Below are 20,445 nucleotides of genomic sequence, written 5' to 3' on the forward strand. Positions count from 1 at the left end.
CAAAAATGATCTCAATTTGCTGTCCTTGTGGAGCCAAAATTTTACTGTATGTCAGTGGCTTGAGGCATACAGGATCGGTCATGATATGTGTCAAGTTTCCAGTTCTCAAAGGCATGATGGAAAGAAGACATTTCTTTCAGTGCTACGAACTGAAACTTGGCATACTTTTTTGTTACTTGTGAAAAACTGAAGTAGATCCTATTGCCTGTTTTATTCTAACAGGCTGCATTTAAATCCCTGAAGGAGACAGATTTTAAGAGAGACATGACCATAATTAGCTCTTCAGAAAGAGCTGCTGATCTTGTTTATTACTTGTTTAATTTCTAGCAGCCACAAGTGTGCAGCAAGCACTTCACAGAAAACAGGACCTTCCCCTTGCAATCTAGATGACAGACTTGAGCAGTAGTTGAGGATGTCACACACACAAGGGGGATGAGATGAGAAGGACCCAGGTTACAGAAATAAACTGGTACAGTTACTCATTTGGTGACTCTTACATCCAATTATAACAGAAAACAGTGACTGTGAAGAGATTCACAGTTAAATGTGAAATGTATACTGATGAACAGGCTCTCAACACCTGCCCAAAATAAAGAGGGGGAGGGCTCAGAAAATAACTAAGGGTGTGCACACCATGCCTGCATGTTGGAGAACGTAGGGTATCTTTCACACTTAACTGGTAGAACTGGAAAAAAATCCTCTTTCATGTGTTTAAAACATGCTGAGGTAACACTCCTAAGTACTGTTAAAGGACTTAGTAGCACAGGTGCCATTAATATTAATAATACTTGGCACTTCTATAGTGCCTTTGACTTGAAGATTTCTAACTGGTTCATATTAATTCATTAAACTTCATAACACCTGTTTGGAATAGGTAAATATCCCCATTTTACAGATGGGGAAACTGAGGCACAGAGCTGTTAAGTGACTGCACCAAGGTAACAAAGCAGGTCAGTGGCAGAGATAGGAGGACTCCTGGGTTCTCTTCCTAGCTCTCAGCCCCATGCGCTAATCACCAGAACAGCTAGCTGTCATTAATGCGGTGGAAGCTAACGTCGTCCTCATCCAGCTCCAAACAAAGAACGAACCAAAATATGTGACTATCCCCCTGCTGTCTGGAGTATTGACAATAAAGATTATTCCAAAATAATATTACATGAACCCCCAGCCTCAGCCTGAGCAGACAGTTTATCAACTCCCAGGTTGCCTTCTTCCTGGACCTATCTGCTCCGGATTTTACTTCCTTGAGGGACTACCCATCCCATACCTAGCTCCCTTTTCCAGAGCACTCTTCCTACCTCCCTTATCTTCAGGGTGGACTCTAATTAGCTGCAAGGGCCCCAGTAATTATCCTGCAGGTCCCCACATGTTCCAACACTTGCTAACAGAATGGACAAGAGGGGAACCCTGCCATTGTGTTACATGAAGTAATCAAGCTAAATCACCATTTACCATGCTGAAAATGTACCCCACCATGCACAACTAAAATGTATTCATTCAGAGGCTCATAAAGGGAAGCAAGGATTTCTAGGAGATCAGCTCTTTGATGGAGGTAGAGAAGCAGATGGAAAAGAACAAATGCACACCCCACAATACCAGGAAATAGGTTCTGTGTGGCATGCTCTCTCAATTTTGTTGAAAGATCATTGCACAGTAATCCAGGAGAGGGGAAAAAATCCTTGGCAGTAATCTTGGGATAAAATTCCTCTCTGGCCTCAAACATGACCAACATGTTAGATCTGTGTGAATGAGCAAGAGTCACCATAGATTTGCATCTAAACTCACTTATAACTTGAGATACAATAACAATAGTATCCAAGCTATTGTCAATATTTTCCCCTTATCATTTGATAGAATTATTTTCACTCCCTTTCAGCTGGACAGTTCCGAAATCAGAAAGTCACTTTTGTTATTACCAATTATTGGAAATCTGCCTCCGCCAGGCACGTGCCATTTCACAGAACCACATTGTGCCTTGGGAGGAGGCTCTGAGATTGGGAGAGGAGAGACAGCTTCTGGGTGTCATGTTAATTCTGCTGCTCCCCTTGGTTGCAGGCAGAGGACTGGATTAATGAGCGCATGCAAAAGCTGGAGGACCCTTCCATCCGAGACCACAGCAACCTGAAGGATAAAATGAAGCTGCTGCAGAAACATCAGGTCTTTGAGGCTGAGATTCTGGCTAATGAGGAGATCATCACAGCTGTTAACAAGGTAACTCCGACACTCTGCTACTATCTGCTGCTATTGCAGGTTCATTCTGCAGAAGAAGAGGGGGAAGGAGCTCAAAGTGAGTATTAAATATTCCCCAGCATAGTGTCAGTTCTCCATCTCCTTCCATCTGAACCAGAGACCATCCCTTTCCGTGTGGCAAGAATCCTGGTGGTATTTCATAGGGGTGACTGGAATGTCACTAATGCAAGGTGTGGGAGTCCCATTAATTGTCCATGTGTGGTTTCCAGGGGACTTCTCTGTTTCCGTATTCCTTACATGGGAAGGAGCCACTGACTTCCCCTGCTAGTACTGAATCTTCCTGATCTTGGAAAGAAAATGTCATACCATGTCTGAATCATCTTCCTGAGAGTGAGTGAATCATCATCTGGAAGATGTTTATCTGAAATACCCTCCCTTGTGCTTCCAACCTCTGAATTTCACCTTGCCCATGGAATGTTCAAGCCTAATGTTCTTGACTGCGTCAGAATAGTGCAGACTCTCCTACCAATTATTGAAAATAATGGCTGAGTATTCACAGTTTGAGGGCTCTTGTACTGGAGTTTTGTTGGGGGTGAGGAGAAGGAGGTCCTCCTAGAAAGATCATGTAACCCTTCTGTTCGTGGTAAACTTCCTTTCTAATTCTCTCTTTCTGACATGAAGAAAGGGGAAGCCCTGGTGTCACAAAGCCACCCAAAATCAGGGGAGATCTGTCGTAGGACCCGTATGATCCAGGAGCACTGGGAGAAGCTGAAGTGGGCTGTTGCTGCTCATGGAAAGATGCTGGAGGACATTCGGGACTTCCTGGAGTTTCTGCAGAAAGTGGACCAAGTGGAGGCCTGGATCAGGGAGAAGGTACATGGACTCTATTCTTTAACTGGGGCAAGCAAGCCCATGGTGCTATATATATGTTTTTTAGTAATGAACATTTGATGATGATATCACCTTTCAGGACATTTACATTGTGTCTTTTGTCCTGGGGGACTTTAAGGGCTTTACAGATTGTATATAGGGAATATCACAGCAACTGTTAAAACGTTCTGATATGTTTTCATGCCAGAGTTGGAATTTGCCTAGGACACCAGTATTAACATTCCTATTCATTCACAAAGTGTCATGGGATCTATAGAGACCAAAGGGTTCAGGGCTCTGCTTTTACATCTCCTCTGAAACAAAGCTATGAAAAAAGAATAGAGCCTACCCTAAGCACCTGAAATCCTAAATTCACTAAATTGTGTATTAAATCTGAGACATTTTTCTTATAAGAATGAAAAACCAGTCACCTTGTCCAATGAGAAATATGTAGGGCCTTGATCTGGAGGTCAGTAGTCATATTTCACTAATAGGGCACATGCTGTTAAGGATGGGAAGTTCATATTAAGTGGTGCAATGGATTAAGGCACAAGTATGTGATAAGTGCAAATGAGTTAGGGGGTGACCTCACCATAGTCTCTGAACATCTGTCTACATCACAAAACTATACAAAATTTAACATCATTGGTCAGTCTCTGCTCAATAGAAGCCCCTATGGCCAGTACAAAGGGGGTTTCTAGAAATGGAATGAAATGCATTTTCAGAGCTGGGGGGCAGGACTACAGGAAAGGTCCAAGGGTTTGCAGGTCATGATTTAAAATGCACTTAGAGAGTGGTATGAGAGGAAACACCATCCCCCGCTGCCCCATGCTCTAGCACTTACTTACTTATGGAAAAAGAAAAGGAGTACTTGTGGCACCTTAGAGACTAACCAATTTATTTGAGCATGAGCTTTCGTGAGCTACAGCTCACTTCATCAGATGTCAAATAAATTGGTTAGTCTCTAAGGTGCCACAAGTACTCCTTTTCTTTTTGCGAATACAGACTAACACGGCTGTTCCTCTGAAACCTGTCATTACTTATGGAAGTACTTCACTTTTATGAACCCTAAAATCCACTTTAGAGGGAGAAAAATAAATAGAGAATTGTATTCGGGTTTCAAACTAAGCGCTCCGCTACTTGATCTCAGTAACAAAAGCCATCTTTTAGATCTGGGGAACCAATCTCTATTCCTTGTATCAGTTTCTGCAAGTAACGGCATATTATGCAGTGTGCCAGGACATTCAGTAGTCAAGGCGCATGGGAGAGCAGCAAAAAGTGGGATATGATATTCAGGGACACAGAAAACTTCCACTTAAAACATTATTGGGCCCTCATGTACAAAATTTCCATCACAAAGGATATTGTGTTCCTGGAGCGTATGGTTGTGGGATGAGTGAAATCACTTTTGGTTTATCAGGAAAAGGAAAAGCCATAGGAAATGCTGGCTGCTTGCATTCCGGACCTGAAGCAATTCCCGTGGTTAGTTGAATATCCACCTAACTGTTTTCCCTTTCCCCAGGAAGTGATGATTAATATTGGTGATATGGGGAATGACTACGAACACTGCCTGCAGCTCATGAAAAAGCTGAACGAGTTCCGAGGAGCAGCATCAGGGGTGAGAGAAATTTCCATGCCTAGTCCCCTATGCCTGGTATGGCTTAAACCAAAAGCCAGCTTTTCAGCACAGAAGCGCATCACAGCCACTTAAAGCTATTTCATTTTCCTTAGGGGAAGGAAGAGCAGAAAGAAGTGTAGAGGGATTTGCCAGTTCACAAGCTGTTAGAATAGCTATTATCCTCTTTCCTTGCATCACTACATCAAATGCCTGATGACATCTTAACAGAGCTTTACAAATGATCACAGTGAAATCTGAAACTTCGGATTGCATTGCAAACCTGAAACTCTTTTGAGTGATCCTGGGCTAGATTTGGAGTGAGCTTCAAATGGGTTACACTTTTGGATAGAAACTATGCAAAACTCCATGTGTTTCACCTCAGATCAGGCATCTTGGTGGTTTCAGGTGAGGTTCAGCTTGGGTTGGTTTGGAACCTGAAACACATTCCAGACCTTCATGAACCGAACCTCCAAAAAGAGGTCTGCTGTGGAGCAACAACACACTAGCTGCCTGGTTCAGCTTTCTTTGCTGAGATCTCTGAACTATCGTCCATGGTGAGAAACTGCAGCCGGCTTTCTCGCACCCCAATTGGTGCGCTAATTTCGGCACAGGCAAATAGGTTTCAGTGTACATTCAAGAAAGAATACCTGCATTGCATTGCTGACGTGCTAGCCTGGGAAACCTAATTAAGATCTGGAGGGGGAAATGTTAGGTCTGTCTGTGGGAGTTTCCTGTAGTATTATCTGCCCACAGTCCCTATGTCCTTCCCCATATTGCTGCCAACCTCTGTCAGAGCATCTCACATCTTCCCTTTCTGCACCCTAATGGCAGAAGGAGAAGCTCATACTATGCATAGAAGGAGAGCCCTGAGATGCCTGGGACCTGGAGAGAAATTCTGGGTTTTCCTTTTCAGTGCCTCCCATTTCCAGAGTCACTATGAGAATGCAGTAGTGTTGCATCTAGGCAGAGAACCAAAACTGTCACACTTCAGATATCAGTGAAGTGAGGCCAGAAGAGTTTAAAAGAAACCTTCATTGGCCCTTCAGCCCTCACCTGCAGAGTTAGTGTCTAAGGGACAGTACAAAGAGGCTGATTCAGGTAGTGGCAGCCAATAAGAAGAAGAGTTAGGAGTTGGGGAGGTGGGAAGGGAGGAACAATATAATCCTCAAGTCACTCTGGGAGTCTGGATAGGGAAAAATCTCACCTTGTCTATCTATAAATGAGATAGCTCTTAAGTGGGTCATGTGCCTAGTTTCTGTGTTAGGTAGCAGAGAATTCCTATCATTGGCAGTTCTCCTGCGCTGCTCCATAGACATCTCCAAGAGGCTGGCATTGTAGATGCTGTGATGATCACCCTCATAAAAAGTGCTCAGTCATAACACTAACACAATGGCACAAGCAGAGAGAGGCTAGGCCTGGGGTAACTGCTTGCACCCTTCTAGCCAGTGATTCTTCACCAATCTCATAGGGTTATCTGCCAGGCGAACCTGGGATTAGGGTGAGTAACGATCCTAGGAGCAATGATCCCCAGCCTGGGCTGCCTATACACCTCCCACTCCTGCTGGTTTACAGCCCAGTGGCTGGATTGAGAATTAGCAGCATGGAGATGGGGTGTATATATTTATTCAGGGTTTCTGGCAGTTGGGTCAGTTCCCAACCTCCAGCATAGGCGATGTGGGGTTCTGATTCATTAGAATAGTTTCTGCTGGATCAGATGGATTATATTCAATGTAGAATGCTTTCAGTGTGTTCACTTTCCAGCTGTGTATTATAGCAGAGTACATTTAGAAATATGCACAGTGGTATGTACGTAGCATATATAAAATGCAGATGGAATCAATACTTCTATTATCCGAGTGTTGGCATCCTGCCGATGTGCCTCTGCTAGACCATGATTAATGTCTCCCTGATGAGTATGTGATTTACTGGACTTATTGCAACATTTGATATTTTTGAGTGTTGGAATGCCTCTATTTTGCATTCAGTGTCATGTACTGTTGAGAACTGGCTGCAGGTCATGCTTCAGAAGAACATCCTTAATGTGGCATAGCTCAGATAATGAGTTTATGTGCAAATATTATCCTTTCCAAGGTATATTATGTGGGAAGCAAGCAGAATAAAAGATGTATACAATTTAAGGTAGAATTATGTTTTTAAAAGAGAATGGGGTGATTTGTTTGACAGCTATTTCCACTCTGATTAGATAAGAAGCCCTTAAGGTCCTTGTATAGAACTATGACCATTGTTGGTTTCATAGTGATGTCCCTCCTTATCCCCACTCCATCTTTATCTAAGACTGATACAAGAGTGCTGTATCAGGGAAGAGTGTTTGGATCTGAGATCATCTGTGCAGCTGACACAATGATGGGCATTTGGGGCACACAAATGATATTTTCTTGTTCTGGCCTCATAGGAAATGACAGTGGATGATGCTCACATCAAAACCATCAATGCACTGGCCATGAAACTGGAAAGACAGAACAAGGAAGAGGTGAAGACAATATATCAACGCCAGAAGCAGCTCAATGAAAAGTGAGTATACATTCCAGGTTCTGGACGCTGGAAAGTTCAGTCAAAGCTGTTCTAATGGTTTCATGGCAGGAAGGGAAGGGTAAGCTTTTGCTAGGCTGGGCTGGGCTGGGCTGTACAAAGGCTGGGGATACAGACGGAAATTTTCTCCATTTAAGCAACCTGTTCCACAGGTATGACCTACAAAATGCTAGCTTCCACCTCTAGCCAATAAAGCTTCTGTAGTGACTGTCAATGCATCACTTCAATTGGCCAGAAGGGTTTCCCATTCAGCAAAGCAAAATTCATCTTTCCAACCTTGGAGATGAACATGCTTTCCCCACAATCAAACCCTGCTCCTGTGCATGGTAGCTTAGAGTACTTCCAATTGGTCATTGGGTTGCCCAGGTGAAGTTTTAACAGGATGTCTTGCTCCCTTCCTGCTCTTGTAGACTCTCGTGGCTGGGATGAGCATAGCTTGGATTATCAGGGTAATAGAATCCTGGAGATACAGGTGGTGAAGCCAGCCTTGGATACCCAGCCTGACCTCTATATTTAACAGAACAACTCCATACCTCATTCCCACTAACATCTTGTCAAATTGTCTCTGTTTAATATCTGCCCTAAGGCAAGTTTTCTAGCTCTTCTCCAAGCTGCTGACCCCACAGCAGACTCTCTCTCCTCACAATAGATTCTCATTTTCTCCTTGTTTTCTCCCTGTGGCCACCATCTCCTGTCCCCAGTCTGACCCTATCTGGCTCCAAACTAGTTCCATCCCAACCCGCTGAAAACCTATATTCCTGGCCAACTTGTCCCACTTCTGCTGGCTCACACCCCGGTGGCCAAATTGACAATGAGCAGCATGGAGACGGGATGTATGGGTTTGTTGAGGTTTTCTGGCAGTTGGGTCAGGACTTGTTCCATGCAAGAGTCCCTCCACAGTACTGGGAACCCCCTCTTATCCTCATCTGAGATCCCCTTACCTACACTCTAAAAAATCCTAGGACAGTCACTTTCCGACATATTAATTCTTTACTTATGAGATGTATCTGGGCTGCTGTGGGAAAAAGGAGTCCATGGGTGAGGAAGCTCAGAAATCCCATGTTTGAATGCGATCTAGCTGCAGCTCTGGAAGTTCTGATATTCATGCTCTCCCCTAAACCTGACTTTCAATAAAAGGTGGACCAGTTTCCATGGTAACCTGAATACATACAGGAGGAAGCTGGAGGGAGCCCTGGAGATCCATGCCTTAATCAGAGAAATTGATGACATCACAGAGAGAATTAGTGAGAAGGTGAGCTGCTCATGATTGTGTTAATTGAACGGGTTTCACCCACTGAGAAAAATCACTTCATCTTGAAGATAAGTGTGCACCCTGTAAAAGTGGATAAACTCCCATCCGTCCAATCATTATAGAGAGAATGAGCATTTAGAGGTGATCTATTATAATAGCCTCTGTGCAAAATGGGAATGGCAAAACCTCTTTAACCAAACTGTAAATCATGAAGCAAACTCAGCCAGAGTAATATATTGCTTCACTATCCCTGGGGTTGCCTGTGAATCAGAGTCTGTAGAAAGACTGAAATGCAGGCAAATATAATGAAGACTTCTAGTTTGAAGGTATTGATAGTAATTGTCAAAAATTCCAGATTAGGGTCAGAAATAAACATTTTTCAGTTAATACTGAAATATAGATTGCCTGGGACTTTTTAGCTCAATGCCTAGACATTCAGGAAATGATTGGATACTTTCAAAGGGACATAGCAAGGTACAGTGGATAAGATACTAGACTAAGTCAAGAGATACAGGGTTCTATTCCTTGCTGTACCATTGACTCAATGTGTGGCCTTGAGCAAGTCACATAATCTCTCTTTGCCTCAGTTTTCCCATTTGTAAACTGAGAATAATAATACCCATCATTGCTTTTTGCTTTGAAATCTATGAAAGAAAAATGCTATATAAGGACTAAGTATTATTATTTCACATCTATGATTTCATATCATTCGTATATGACTTTATATATCAGCAGACACACATACAGTAGCACTTGTTAAACTTGCAAAAAGAAAAGGAGTACCAGTGGCACCTTAGAGACTAACCAATTTATTTGAGCATGAGCTTTCGTGAGCTACAGCTCACCTCATTGGATCCGATGAAGTGAGCTGTAGCTCATGAAAGCTTATGCTCAAATAAATTGGTTAGTCTCTAAGGTGCCACAAGTACTCCTTTTCTTTTTGCGAATACAGACTAACACGGCTGCTACTCTGAAACTTGTTAAACTTGGTAAACAATTTGTTGTAAAATTTTCCATAACAATTTTTGCCAATTAATTCATGTTCCTCTTACGTCTCCAAAATGTCACTTCTGGCAAAATTTTGAGGACTCAAAAATTCCCCTCAAATTTTCACAAAATGCACTTACATTGCAATTTTATGGATGATAAAGTCCCACCTGTAGTTGTCTTTGGCTATTAGCATTATGGTTTATGGAAAAATAGACTGGGAGGGATGAAGCAAATAGAAAGTCGCTTTTGTGCTTATACACAAGCATGCAGTTACACACCAAGTCAAGCAGGGTTGGAACTGGTCAAGGAGTTCTGAACTCTTGTTCTACCTTCATAAGTGGCACAGAGAGTTGTCACGATCATTGCATTGTTGAAATTTAGGACGCGGATAAAAGGAAGGTTTTAAGAGAGAAGGAGAGAGGAAACATTTGAAGGAACTGAGATATGATCCTGTTGTTTTTCTCCTTCTTCTGCCCTACCCCCCAAGAGTGCACTGATACAAGCATTGGATTACGGGAAAGACGTGGAGAGTGTGGCAAACCTGATGCGACGACATGAGGAAATGGAGAGGGAAATCAGTGTCATCAAGTCCAAAATGGAGGTCAGAGGCTGGGAAGGTAGAGGGTACAGAGTGGGGCTGCTAAAACAATGCTCTGTTTTTGTTTCTTTGTCTATGCTAAAATGCTTGATAAGCTCCTTCAGAGAGGCTTAGTACAAGATGAACTGGGAAGGGAACATAGCAGATAGACAATTCCAAGGTCCTCAGAGCAGACTTCTTTATAATGAACTATTGTAGTTCCTTTGTGTTCCCCTCAATTTGTCATATGAAATGCCCACCCTTCTGAAGTACTAAAGCTGAGAAGGACGGGAATGTATTATTTTAGCGTATTATGTTTCTCTTATTTGGAGATGGTTCCACATCTCAGTGCTGGATTGGACCTTCCCTGAACTTGTGGAAAGTATGGATCCAGATCCCTATCACATCTTTGCAACTTGGCTTCTATATCAGCAATGGACTAAACCAAAAATTTGTATCCATTTCTGTTCTAAAAAATGGAAAAACACAGTGGGCACAATTTCCAAGTGTCGTCCCCTAAACAGAATGTCCAAATGTCACATTTTAATGCTCTAAGCAGCTTGTATGCTTGCAAAATTGACCTTTACATGAGTAAGGGCTAATATCTGGATCCTGTTCCAACTTCAGAGGCAGTAGCACAGGTTGTCACAGGTCCAGTCTGTACCCCGTCCTGGCCATCCACAAGGCAGTTGTAAGGAGAATTCAAGGCTCTGGATTCTTGAATCCCTGAATATTTTAAGTTTCTAGGACCTAAACGGGATCGAGACACTGGCCCAACGTTAGGGTCCCTAGGCACACTCGTGAAACAGAGACCTATCTGGCACCCCTTTCTGAGAGTGGGAAACAGCTGTCCAGCTTCTTAGCCCCTTTGGGTACCGGGCAAACCTTCAGACTCCCATATACTTAAACACACCCTCTCCCAGAACCCCACCAAAAGGTGTGAGCCTGCTGATTTACCATTTGAGTATCTCTGGAAGCTAGTAAGTAGTTGAAAAGCATTTGATACAGAGAGACGCTTTTCCCAGAGTCAGTTGCTCTTTCACTTAATCATGTAAAGCACAGGAGAGTATACATCATGTATAGAACATGACAAACATCCTAATTGCAATGACCTTCCCTACCTCACCCTTCCCTTGGGAGTCCTTGGGGAACCATCTGGGCTCAGGAAAGCAAGCAGGGCCCCCTCCTTCATGCAGGTCCCTATATGCTGGGTTGTTTTTCTTGCCTCTCTAGCTGGATACAAAATGGGCAAAGACCCAAACAAATCAGCTCCTCCCAATTTATAACTCCTAGCCAGGGCCGGATTTGGCACAGTAGGCACAAGACTAAGGGCACCAGCGTTCTAGGGGCTCCTTACCTCTCTAAAACTGTGTGCAACACAAAGGTCAGTTGTAGGCGGGGGCTGGGGAGGGGGCGTGCTGAAGATGCTGTGCCTAGGGTCACGTAGGTTGTAAATCTGGCCCTGCACTTAGACCCTTTTGTCAGGCAACATGCTTGCCTGCTTCCCGAGGTCACCAGAGATCTCTGCCAGGTGACTTCATTGCCAAGGCAACTTCTCCCTTTCTAAGCTTCATTCGGAGCCATCCTGTGGTTTAGAGCAGTTCCCCTTCAACGGAAGAGCACTTCACTTCAGCAACTCTTTCTTGCTATTCTTTTGCTACCAGTCTTTGGAATTCCAGCCCAACATGGAGGCAAATAGACAACAGAGAAGGGAAAAGGCTGCATGTTCAAAATGGAGTTTGCAGCCTGGTAAAGATAAATTCATAAATTGTAGAGAGATTCTCAGTTAGTCACGCAGGTCACATGAGTTAGTGTTCCCAGTTTAATTACCAGCTGGAGATTTAAGGATAATTGCTTATTTTGAATGCGTGTTTGGAGACCACACATTTATCTCAGCTTTCTTTGGAAAAAAAAAAATGCAAAGATAGAGAACATGTGATAAATTCATAAAATAATACCCCACTGGTTAATTTTCATAATATAAAAAAGCTGATTATTAGTGACAATCCTATATATTTATTGTCTATTCCACACATACGATTAGTCATGTCCTGCAGTAAATTTAATGTGGGATGAGTATCTTTTCTGATGATTCTACCCCCCTGGCATATATATATATATATATATATATACACACACACACACTTCCTTATGGATTAAATCAGCCTGGCAAAATTCTGTTCACCAGAGACAAATATGTTTTCTTGGTGGGCAAGTAACATTCTTCCTTCTACATTTTTCACTATTTATAAATATATATGTTTCTTTTCATCTTTATGGTGGAGGGTGGGGGATCCAGATGGTAATCCTGGGCAATTTGGCCAGGCTGTGTTAAATAATGCCAGTAGAACCTCACTAAATAGCACTTCAGTAAACCACAAACCCACATTGAAAATGATGTTTTGTGACCACAGTTTACTGAAGCAGAGACAAATGAGCTTCTGGTCCTGTGCTGAAGGTCAAGCCGGTGTCAGTAACATCATGTTCCCGTCAGGCCAGTGGGAGTGCATCACGTTACTTCCTGGCAGTCACTGATGCTCTGAAACAGAGCTAGGAATTAGCTGCTGGTGCACCTCATTCACAGCACAGTCTAGGACTCAAACTGCATCCATCCACAATGGGCCTGCTCCCATTTGTGCAGATTAGTGATGTTCTGCTGTACAGTTGTTTAAGGCAGTATCCTGGTGGTTTGTTTTTTCACATGCTCTCTGAACTGCAAAATTCAGCAGTGGACCATGAGTCATTTGGGAGAATTAGAGGTTCTTCTGTAGATTTTGTTTTGTTTTTGGAATATACATTAAAACCTGTAATCTACAGCCAATTATCTACCAACATTTGTTTTTATTGGTTTGATACCCCTACACGGTGAGGTTCCTTTGCCTCACTTGTAGCTGCCGTCACTTCTCGTTCAAGTCACCAGTATGAAAGGACAAGAAGAAATCCTGTTTTAGCCACCTCTCATGCCAATGGTGTACATCCCAATAAAGCAGAGAAGCTTGTCTCCCTCACCAACAGAAGCTGGTCCAATAAAATATATGACCTCGCCCACCTTGTCTCTCTAATATCTTGGAACTGATACAGCTACAACAACACTGCATACAGCGGAGAAAGCATCCTTGTTACTTGCGGGTGAAACGTTCAAACATCAGCGCCTAAGTGGTGCCAATAAATGTTCTCACACACACAGAAAAACAGCATCTGTAAGTGTCAATTGACGTGTGTGTGAAAAATAGCATAGAGTTACTTGCTTTGTGCATTTGGATGATTATTTGCGAACAAAAATGTGGAGTCTGCACGCAACAACTGCCTGTGTATAATTTGTTGCCACAATTTTGGCACCCATGTTTGAAAACTGAGCCCTTAAAATAAGCCGCGTGCCTTTCCTCCAAGCAATTGAGTGGAAAGGCTAGCTCATAGGAACCAATACAATAATTAATCTGAGTAAACGTAGTCCATTATAACTCTCTCCTCAGACACTGGAGTTGGAATCTTTCCGCCTTTGCAAGAGGAATCCATCCATAAATGACAAACTGAGTACAAAGCAAAGAGAGATGAAAGACAGCTGGCTACGACTCCAGGGGCAGGCCAAACAAAGGTAAAGCCTTCTACGAGGCTACTATCTGAATCTCTGTCAACAGAAACAAAGCTGCTCCTTGGGGCCCTGAAAGCAATTGCCATGGGCCACCAAAGTTCTCTGGGGACTTCATACAATATCCAGTGCAGACAGCTGGGCTTTACTTCTGCAGCAGAATGTGGTTACTTTAATGGAATTTAAGTTCCACATACATATTTTTTATGTAAAATGAGTCCAGTAAGACTGTGGTTTATCCCAAAAATAATCTCTCTAAATTCCCCCAAATCCTCTGACCAGCCCTGGTGAGATCACTGTGTGCAGCAGTTATGTCTGGGTGGGGACAGAAGATTGTTTCTCAGGCCCATCCAAAAATGCAAAGGTTGGCTCTGAGCAGGAATCATCACTTAAGGGAGTGGCTGTGAAGGATTTTATAGTTGCTCCAGTTCTGGCTTCTCGTGAGGAATCACTGAAGAAATAATGTCATCATGGTGATTCCAATGCAGTTTGCAGCTACTGTGAGCTCATCTTAACAGCAGCACTATAAGGAGTGTATGGGAATACTGGATGACTTGAAGCTTACAAATTACTGCAGCCTCAGCTTCTCCCAGCACGAGCTTTGTAGCATAGTAGATCTCAACCAGGGTTACACATACCCCTGGGGGAACAGAAAGGTCTCCCAGGGGGTACATCAACTTATAAAGATTTTTGCCTGATTTTATAGCAGGCTACATAAAAACCCCTAGCGAAGTCAGTACAAACTAAAATTTCATACAGACAATGACTTGTTTTTACTGCTCTATATACTATAGACTGAAATGTCAGTACAATATTTATATTCCAATTGATTTATTTTAAAATTATATGGTAAAAATGAGAACATAAGCAAACAGAGCCGCTGTTGTAGAGAATGGTGCAGGAGGAGGGGCTGTGCAGGGAAAGAAGTAGACAGACCGTGTATTGACTAATGCATAATTGTCCTTCATGTGGCAGGAGGGAAAAGTTGGCAGCTTCCTACCAGTTGCAGAAGTTTAACTTGGAGCTAAAGGAGCTGCTAGATTGGATTCAAAAAATCAGAGGCTTAATGGAAGCAGGGGGCCTTCCTAAAAGCCCAGCTGAGGCAGACAGCATGATTGAGGAGCATTGTGAGAGAAAGGCAAGTAATGATCATTGCTTATGATTGTATCCCCTGGAGAACCTTCCCAGGGTACTGTGATTGGAATTACTCACTGCAGGACACCCCATGACCCTGGTGGACATGCTCCCTGTATCAGATCGTCCTCTCTCTTAAAATAAACAACTGAAAGATGCCAGAATATCATCTTTGGAGACTAAAGGCATCTGTGTATCCCCTGAACAGATACTACATGGGCTTTGTGCCCATTCGTGTTTCTCTAAACAAACCCATTGGTGTGCATTAATCCCGAACTGGAGAGTCCACCTCTAGATATAAAGAGGTGCTTCAGTATCCAAGTCCTTGACCACTCTGCTGAAACTACTAACAAGGGTGTCAGTTAGCACCAGTTGTTATGAGTTATGTTCTGCGATACAGACAGATATCCACTGGGAAGTGGACTGAGATCACCAGCTTATTTCACACAGGGCACCGAATGGCCAGCAGGATAACTTTTTTGTTATCCAGTGATGGCAAGCTGAAATACTCCTTATCCCAGTGCAAATTCCTTGAGTCACCTAGTCCCCCTTTTTTGCAGGTTTCCTACTAGGAATGGGATCACTAATCAGCTTTGCAAAACAATGATCTATAAATATCATACAGTTACTACCTCTTCCTCATCCCAGCTGTTCCATCACTGTTTATCATGCTATTCCCCCTACCTTGTCAGATTTCCTTTACAGTTTTGTTACCTTTATGAACAGGCATATTCCCAGAATCATTAATGAAAGTTATGAATAAAAGTCCACACACTCTGTGGGTCCCAGCACTAACAAAATACAATCCTAATTAATCTTCCAGATCAGGATTTAATAACAAACCCCTGATATTCTCCCTGTGCTGCCAGTTTTCTCTCACGTCAGAAACTATCCAACAATGTTAATAATTTTACAGTGCAGTACAGGTTTATTGTACATTCCAAATTTCCAACCATAAAATTGACTGTAATTATTAATGTACACAAAGTTAAAAGCTATGCCCTCAAGGCCTAATAGTGATGGAAAAGTTGGATCTAAGAATCAGCAATGTTAATTTCAGGTGATTAATATTCCATCAACTGTCTGTGATGTTTTACATGTCCATCTTACTAAAAAGTGAGTGCACAATGGTATTTACTGAACAATTATTTTATTGTCAAATAGTTTATATTGTAACTTCCACATTAAATGTATAGGTCTCATAGTAAATTACATTTTCTACTTAAGGATTCATTATACAGACATATTGCTACCTTTTTCTCACTTTAGAAGAGAAGTTTAAACATGTTTCACTTTAACACCAAGAAAGAGGGTTAAACTATGTCTGTAATGCAATAATTTGCTGTCAATTTATTTGGCAGGAGACAGGAGAAGAGAAATCTCAAGTACAGTTTGCCATCTAGGGGCCACCCTTTATGAGAGAAAGGGATGATATTATGCAAATTAAAAATCCACATCCATTTAATTCTAAACATTTCCCCTTCTGTTCCCAAACAAATCAGAATCTTGATTTTCAGGGAACCGATATCTCTTGGAGAAATAAGGGTATTTGTTTTCCATATTTATTTGCTTAGACTTTCCCTTGCTGTTTCAGTGACATAGCACAAAGATGAATGGATATTAGTATTGGAAGGTTAAAATACAGTCCATTTCCTTCCCTTAAAGACCTAGATCCTGAATAGTTGATTTTCCATAAACCTTTGACATCAATCTTTCTAATGAACTTTAGGCGGAGATTGAAGCCCGAATGGAAAGATTCAACTCACTCTGCAGCTTTGGTCAGAAACTTGCCAACTCTGGTCATTATGCAACCCCTGAGATCCACCAGTCTCTCTCCAGATTTCAGCAAGCCTTGTCTGAACTGATCCAGGCATGGCAGGAGCAGTATGTAAAACTGTTTCAGGCCCAGGACTTACAGGTAAGTGATCGACAAAAAAATGTAGCATCAATGAACCTTCCTCGGCGCATAGAGGGATTTTGAAAAGAATGGGCAGACTTAATTTGGAATTAGCCACAGGTGGTGAGGACATATGTGTGCATACCCATCTGATAATGTATCATTTATCTATTACACACAAAAAATATATTATAAGAACGTTATTGAGGTTGCAAAGTCAAGCACTCAAAAGTTAGGAATGCCAGAATTAAGGTTGCCTGTACAACCTTAATTTGATCCCTTTGTGCATATAAGAATGGCCATGTTGGGTCAGACCAAAGGTCCATCTATCCCAGTATCCTGTCTTCCATCAGTGGCCAAAGCCAGGTGCTTCAGGGGGAATGAACAGAACAGATAATCATCAAGTGATCCATATGCATTATGATACAGTGTTTATTACTTGATACTTTCTCCACAGTGCACAGAATGGCTGGTGCTCAAAGAATGAGCAGCTATTCAATATTTAGTTTTCTCCTCATAGTTCAATATGTGGCTCTAGGCCTTATTTACTGCACACAATTCAAACCATGCTCTGAAGAGAGAATGATTAATGTCCTCATGGGATTTTCTATGGTGCTCGTCAGTATACTGTCCAAGTGCTTCCACTCTTCTATATGGCTCAGAAACATGGACAACTTATGCCAAACATACCAAAAGAATAAACAGCTTTCATATCAGATGCTTGCATAAAATTCTTCAAATAATATGGCAAGACAAGGGTGACAAATGTGGAAGTATTAAGTCTTGCTAGTCATTCATGGGAATGTTGATTAGTAAGAAAAGATTCAGATGGTTTGGACATGTCAAGCGAATGCCGGATTACAGAATCCTAAAGAGTGTTCTGTACTCTGAAGCTCACGAGAGTAGAATTTATTCTACTTAATTAGGACCAGATTCTAATTCCTTTTCTCAAACTGAGTAATACCTTACTCCACTGGGACTCCTCACAGAGGACGGTACTATTCATTGTGAATAAAGGTATTAGATTCTGATGTGCAGCATTAGCACATATGCCACTGATATTTTTGTTGCATATGAGAAAATCCAGTATCCTGAGTCTAAGTAGTTGTTTATACCAGCAAGAGAGTTCTGTTAATAATAGCTAAATACTTACATGGTATACTTACGTACACTGTTTACGTACACTTTTCATGTTCAAGGTACTTGGTCTATTGTAGCTAATTAATCCTCACAATAGTCCTATAGAGCAGGTAAGTATTTACCAGCTCCATTTTTACAGATGAGCATTATCCCTATTTTACAGGCTAGAGATTGAACTCATGGTTGCTTTTTCTCTCCTAAACAGAAATTCTTTGGCTATGTGGAGCAGAACGAGAGCTGGCTCAGCAGCAAAGAGGCCTTCTTGGCCAATGAGGATTTAGGGGTAGGTGAGCTGGATAATGACAGCATTTCCATTGGAGCAGGGAGACATCAGTGAGAAGATAGGGGAAGGTGTGAAATACTCTGACATCCTGTGAGCCTTTTTGAAATCCCCATGTAGCTCTTCCTCATGAGAAGGTCCCCTCTGCATCTTGCTGTTTATGCAGAATCCTGTTTCTTTTATTTGTTTTGTACACAGAATGCTCAGGCTTTCAACATCAGATATAGTGAAATATTCTACCCACCTCTGTTAGAGATGGAAGCTGGAATTACATTTGTGACCTGTCACATATGGCCCAGGAAAACATATCCCTCTTGATTATCACTACAAAAGGTTTTTTTCCCCCTCTCCTGCTGGTAATAGTTCACCTTAACTGATCACTCTCATTATAATGTGTATGGTAACATCCATTGTTTCATGTTCTCTGTGTATATATATATCTTCCTACTGTATTTTCCACTGCACGCATCCGATGAAGTGGGTTTTAGCCCGCGAAAGCTTATGCTCAGATAAATTTGTTGGTCTCTAAGGTGCCACAAGTACTCCTGTTCCATATCCATCAGTGTAAATAACATGGAATATGTCTGGTGTTGGTGTCTGGTGTCTGTCTCTCTGGGGTTTCAGTGTGGATGTACACATGAACAGTACCATCCATTGAAATATAGCAGGAATTCGTAGGAAGCCATATATTTTCCATTCATCTTCAGCTCATGAATGCACAAAAAATATCCTATTGAGTCCTGTCTGCCTTTCAGTTATGTTGCTGTATTTACTGATGATGGACACGCCTCCAAAGATTCATATAAATGTCTGGATATTTAGATACTTCTCTGCTGCATTGTGATCTGAAAACAGGGCTAGAAATTTCATGAAGATAACTTTCCTCAAGAGATTTCCAATGCTTTCTAGTGTCATCCAGGCTGGAAGTAATGGGAGAAACATGCCTGACTAAAGTTATAGTATTTTAATACCTCTGATTCTGAATAGGAAGTCCAGAGAAATGCAAAAGAGAGAGAGAGAGAGAGATCTGAATCATGAAGTTTGGATCACAAAGTTCAGGGGACTTCAGTTTCCATGCTTCTTATCAAACTGGACTTGAGTCATCCAGTTCAAATCTGGATCTGAGCTTTCTCAAAGTTCATAGGTTGGATCTGGTGCTCTGGTTTAAATCTCTCTCTCTCTGACATATTTGCTCATTAACCCTGATCCCAGCTTGTCATCCCATATTTATGCACTTCCAGCAGATATTTCTTGCAAGGTTAGATTATGACTAAATGCAGCTCAAATCCACTAAAATGTTAGAGTCTTCCGTCCTGTGGCTTCCTACAAGGGCAAGAGAAATCTCAGTATTGCCAAACCTCAGTCAGCTCTCTGTACCAAGCATCCAGCAGATTGCTCAGCACTGAAGCAGACAGAACCTGAACTGCTGCCCCCACGTGGTGGGTAGAAAATCCTTGAAGGCCAGGGGACCATGGTCTCAAATTCAAAGGCCAATACATTTCCAGGCCAGTTTGTGCGGGAAGGGTAATGTCAGTTTAATTTCTGAGTCCTGAATGTGCTGGGTGGTATGACTCCCATTGAGAGCAGCTTCCTTCTATCAATGGATATTATCACTGAATCCCATCCAGGATTCTGTGTCCAGTGTGGAGAGCCTGCAGCGGAAACACTTGCAGTTTGAAAAGACTCTGGAAGCCCAGATGGAGAAGATTGATGTGATGGCCTCCTTTGCACAGCAACTGAGCCAGAGCAAGCATTACGACTCGGAGAACATCACGAACAAGTGTCAGGCTATTCTGAGGAGGTAAAGCCAACCCCTTTCCTGGTCACTATTACCTAGCCTTGCTCAAATGAGACCCTTCCTGCTCTACTCCTTTTTATTTAGATATATTAGAGGAACCATAGACATTGGTCTGTACTTAGTCCACACAGCACTTTGTGCTGAGGTCCTGCCACACTTTGCAAGCTAAGGAAGCTTGAGGCAGGTCAGGATTTCCATGGGAGACTTTCAGGGAACACCTTGGTGCTGCAGGAAGAGGTGTTGGTGATTCAGAAAGAGATACATCTCTCTGCGTTTGTACTGAATCAGTGTCCCTGCCTGGTATTAGGGATGCAGTGCTGCATAGACATAGCCCCTTATGGATAAGAAACTAGAGGGCTGTCATGACCAGTTCTGGTCATTAAACATCCCTTGCATTTTTCACAACTGTAAAGGGGTTGACCCAAAGTCCTGACCAAATTCCCAATGGAGTTATTTGTGTCTGTCTAAATTTCACCCTTTAATTTCAGTTGCATACGGTGTTCTTCACTTCTTGTCTTAAAATGTTGCACGTTGTTTTAGTGCACTGTTAAACAGCTGTT

General features: G+C 42.2%; 1 protein-coding gene across 1 annotated transcript in view; it reads left to right on the top strand.

The window, feature by feature from the left end:
- The window catches only part of SPTBN5 (spectrin beta, non-erythrocytic 5), a 149,915-nt gene that overhangs the window by 92,924 nt on the left and 36,546 nt on the right, over positions 1-20,445 (top strand). Inside the window, exons 39-49 of the mRNA XM_073350339.2 lie at positions 2,056-2,211; positions 2,872-3,063; positions 4,583-4,678; positions 7,092-7,210; positions 8,366-8,480; positions 9,958-10,071; positions 13,521-13,642; positions 14,612-14,774; positions 16,500-16,688; positions 18,013-18,090; positions 19,716-19,888. Coding sequence (XP_073206440.2) covers positions 2,056-2,211; positions 2,872-3,063; positions 4,583-4,678; positions 7,092-7,210; positions 8,366-8,480; positions 9,958-10,071; positions 13,521-13,642; positions 14,612-14,774; positions 16,500-16,688; positions 18,013-18,090; positions 19,716-19,888 — 1,517 coding nt within the window. The remainder of the gene's footprint in view (positions 1-2,055; positions 2,212-2,871; positions 3,064-4,582; positions 4,679-7,091; positions 7,211-8,365; positions 8,481-9,957; positions 10,072-13,520; positions 13,643-14,611; positions 14,775-16,499; positions 16,689-18,012; positions 18,091-19,715; positions 19,889-20,445) is intronic.

The sequence above is a fragment of the Lepidochelys kempii genome, chromosome 6, assembly GCF_965140285.1.
Source record: "Lepidochelys kempii isolate rLepKem1 chromosome 6, rLepKem1.hap1, whole genome shotgun sequence".
Lineage (NCBI taxonomy): Eukaryota > Metazoa > Chordata > Testudines > Cheloniidae > Lepidochelys > Lepidochelys kempii.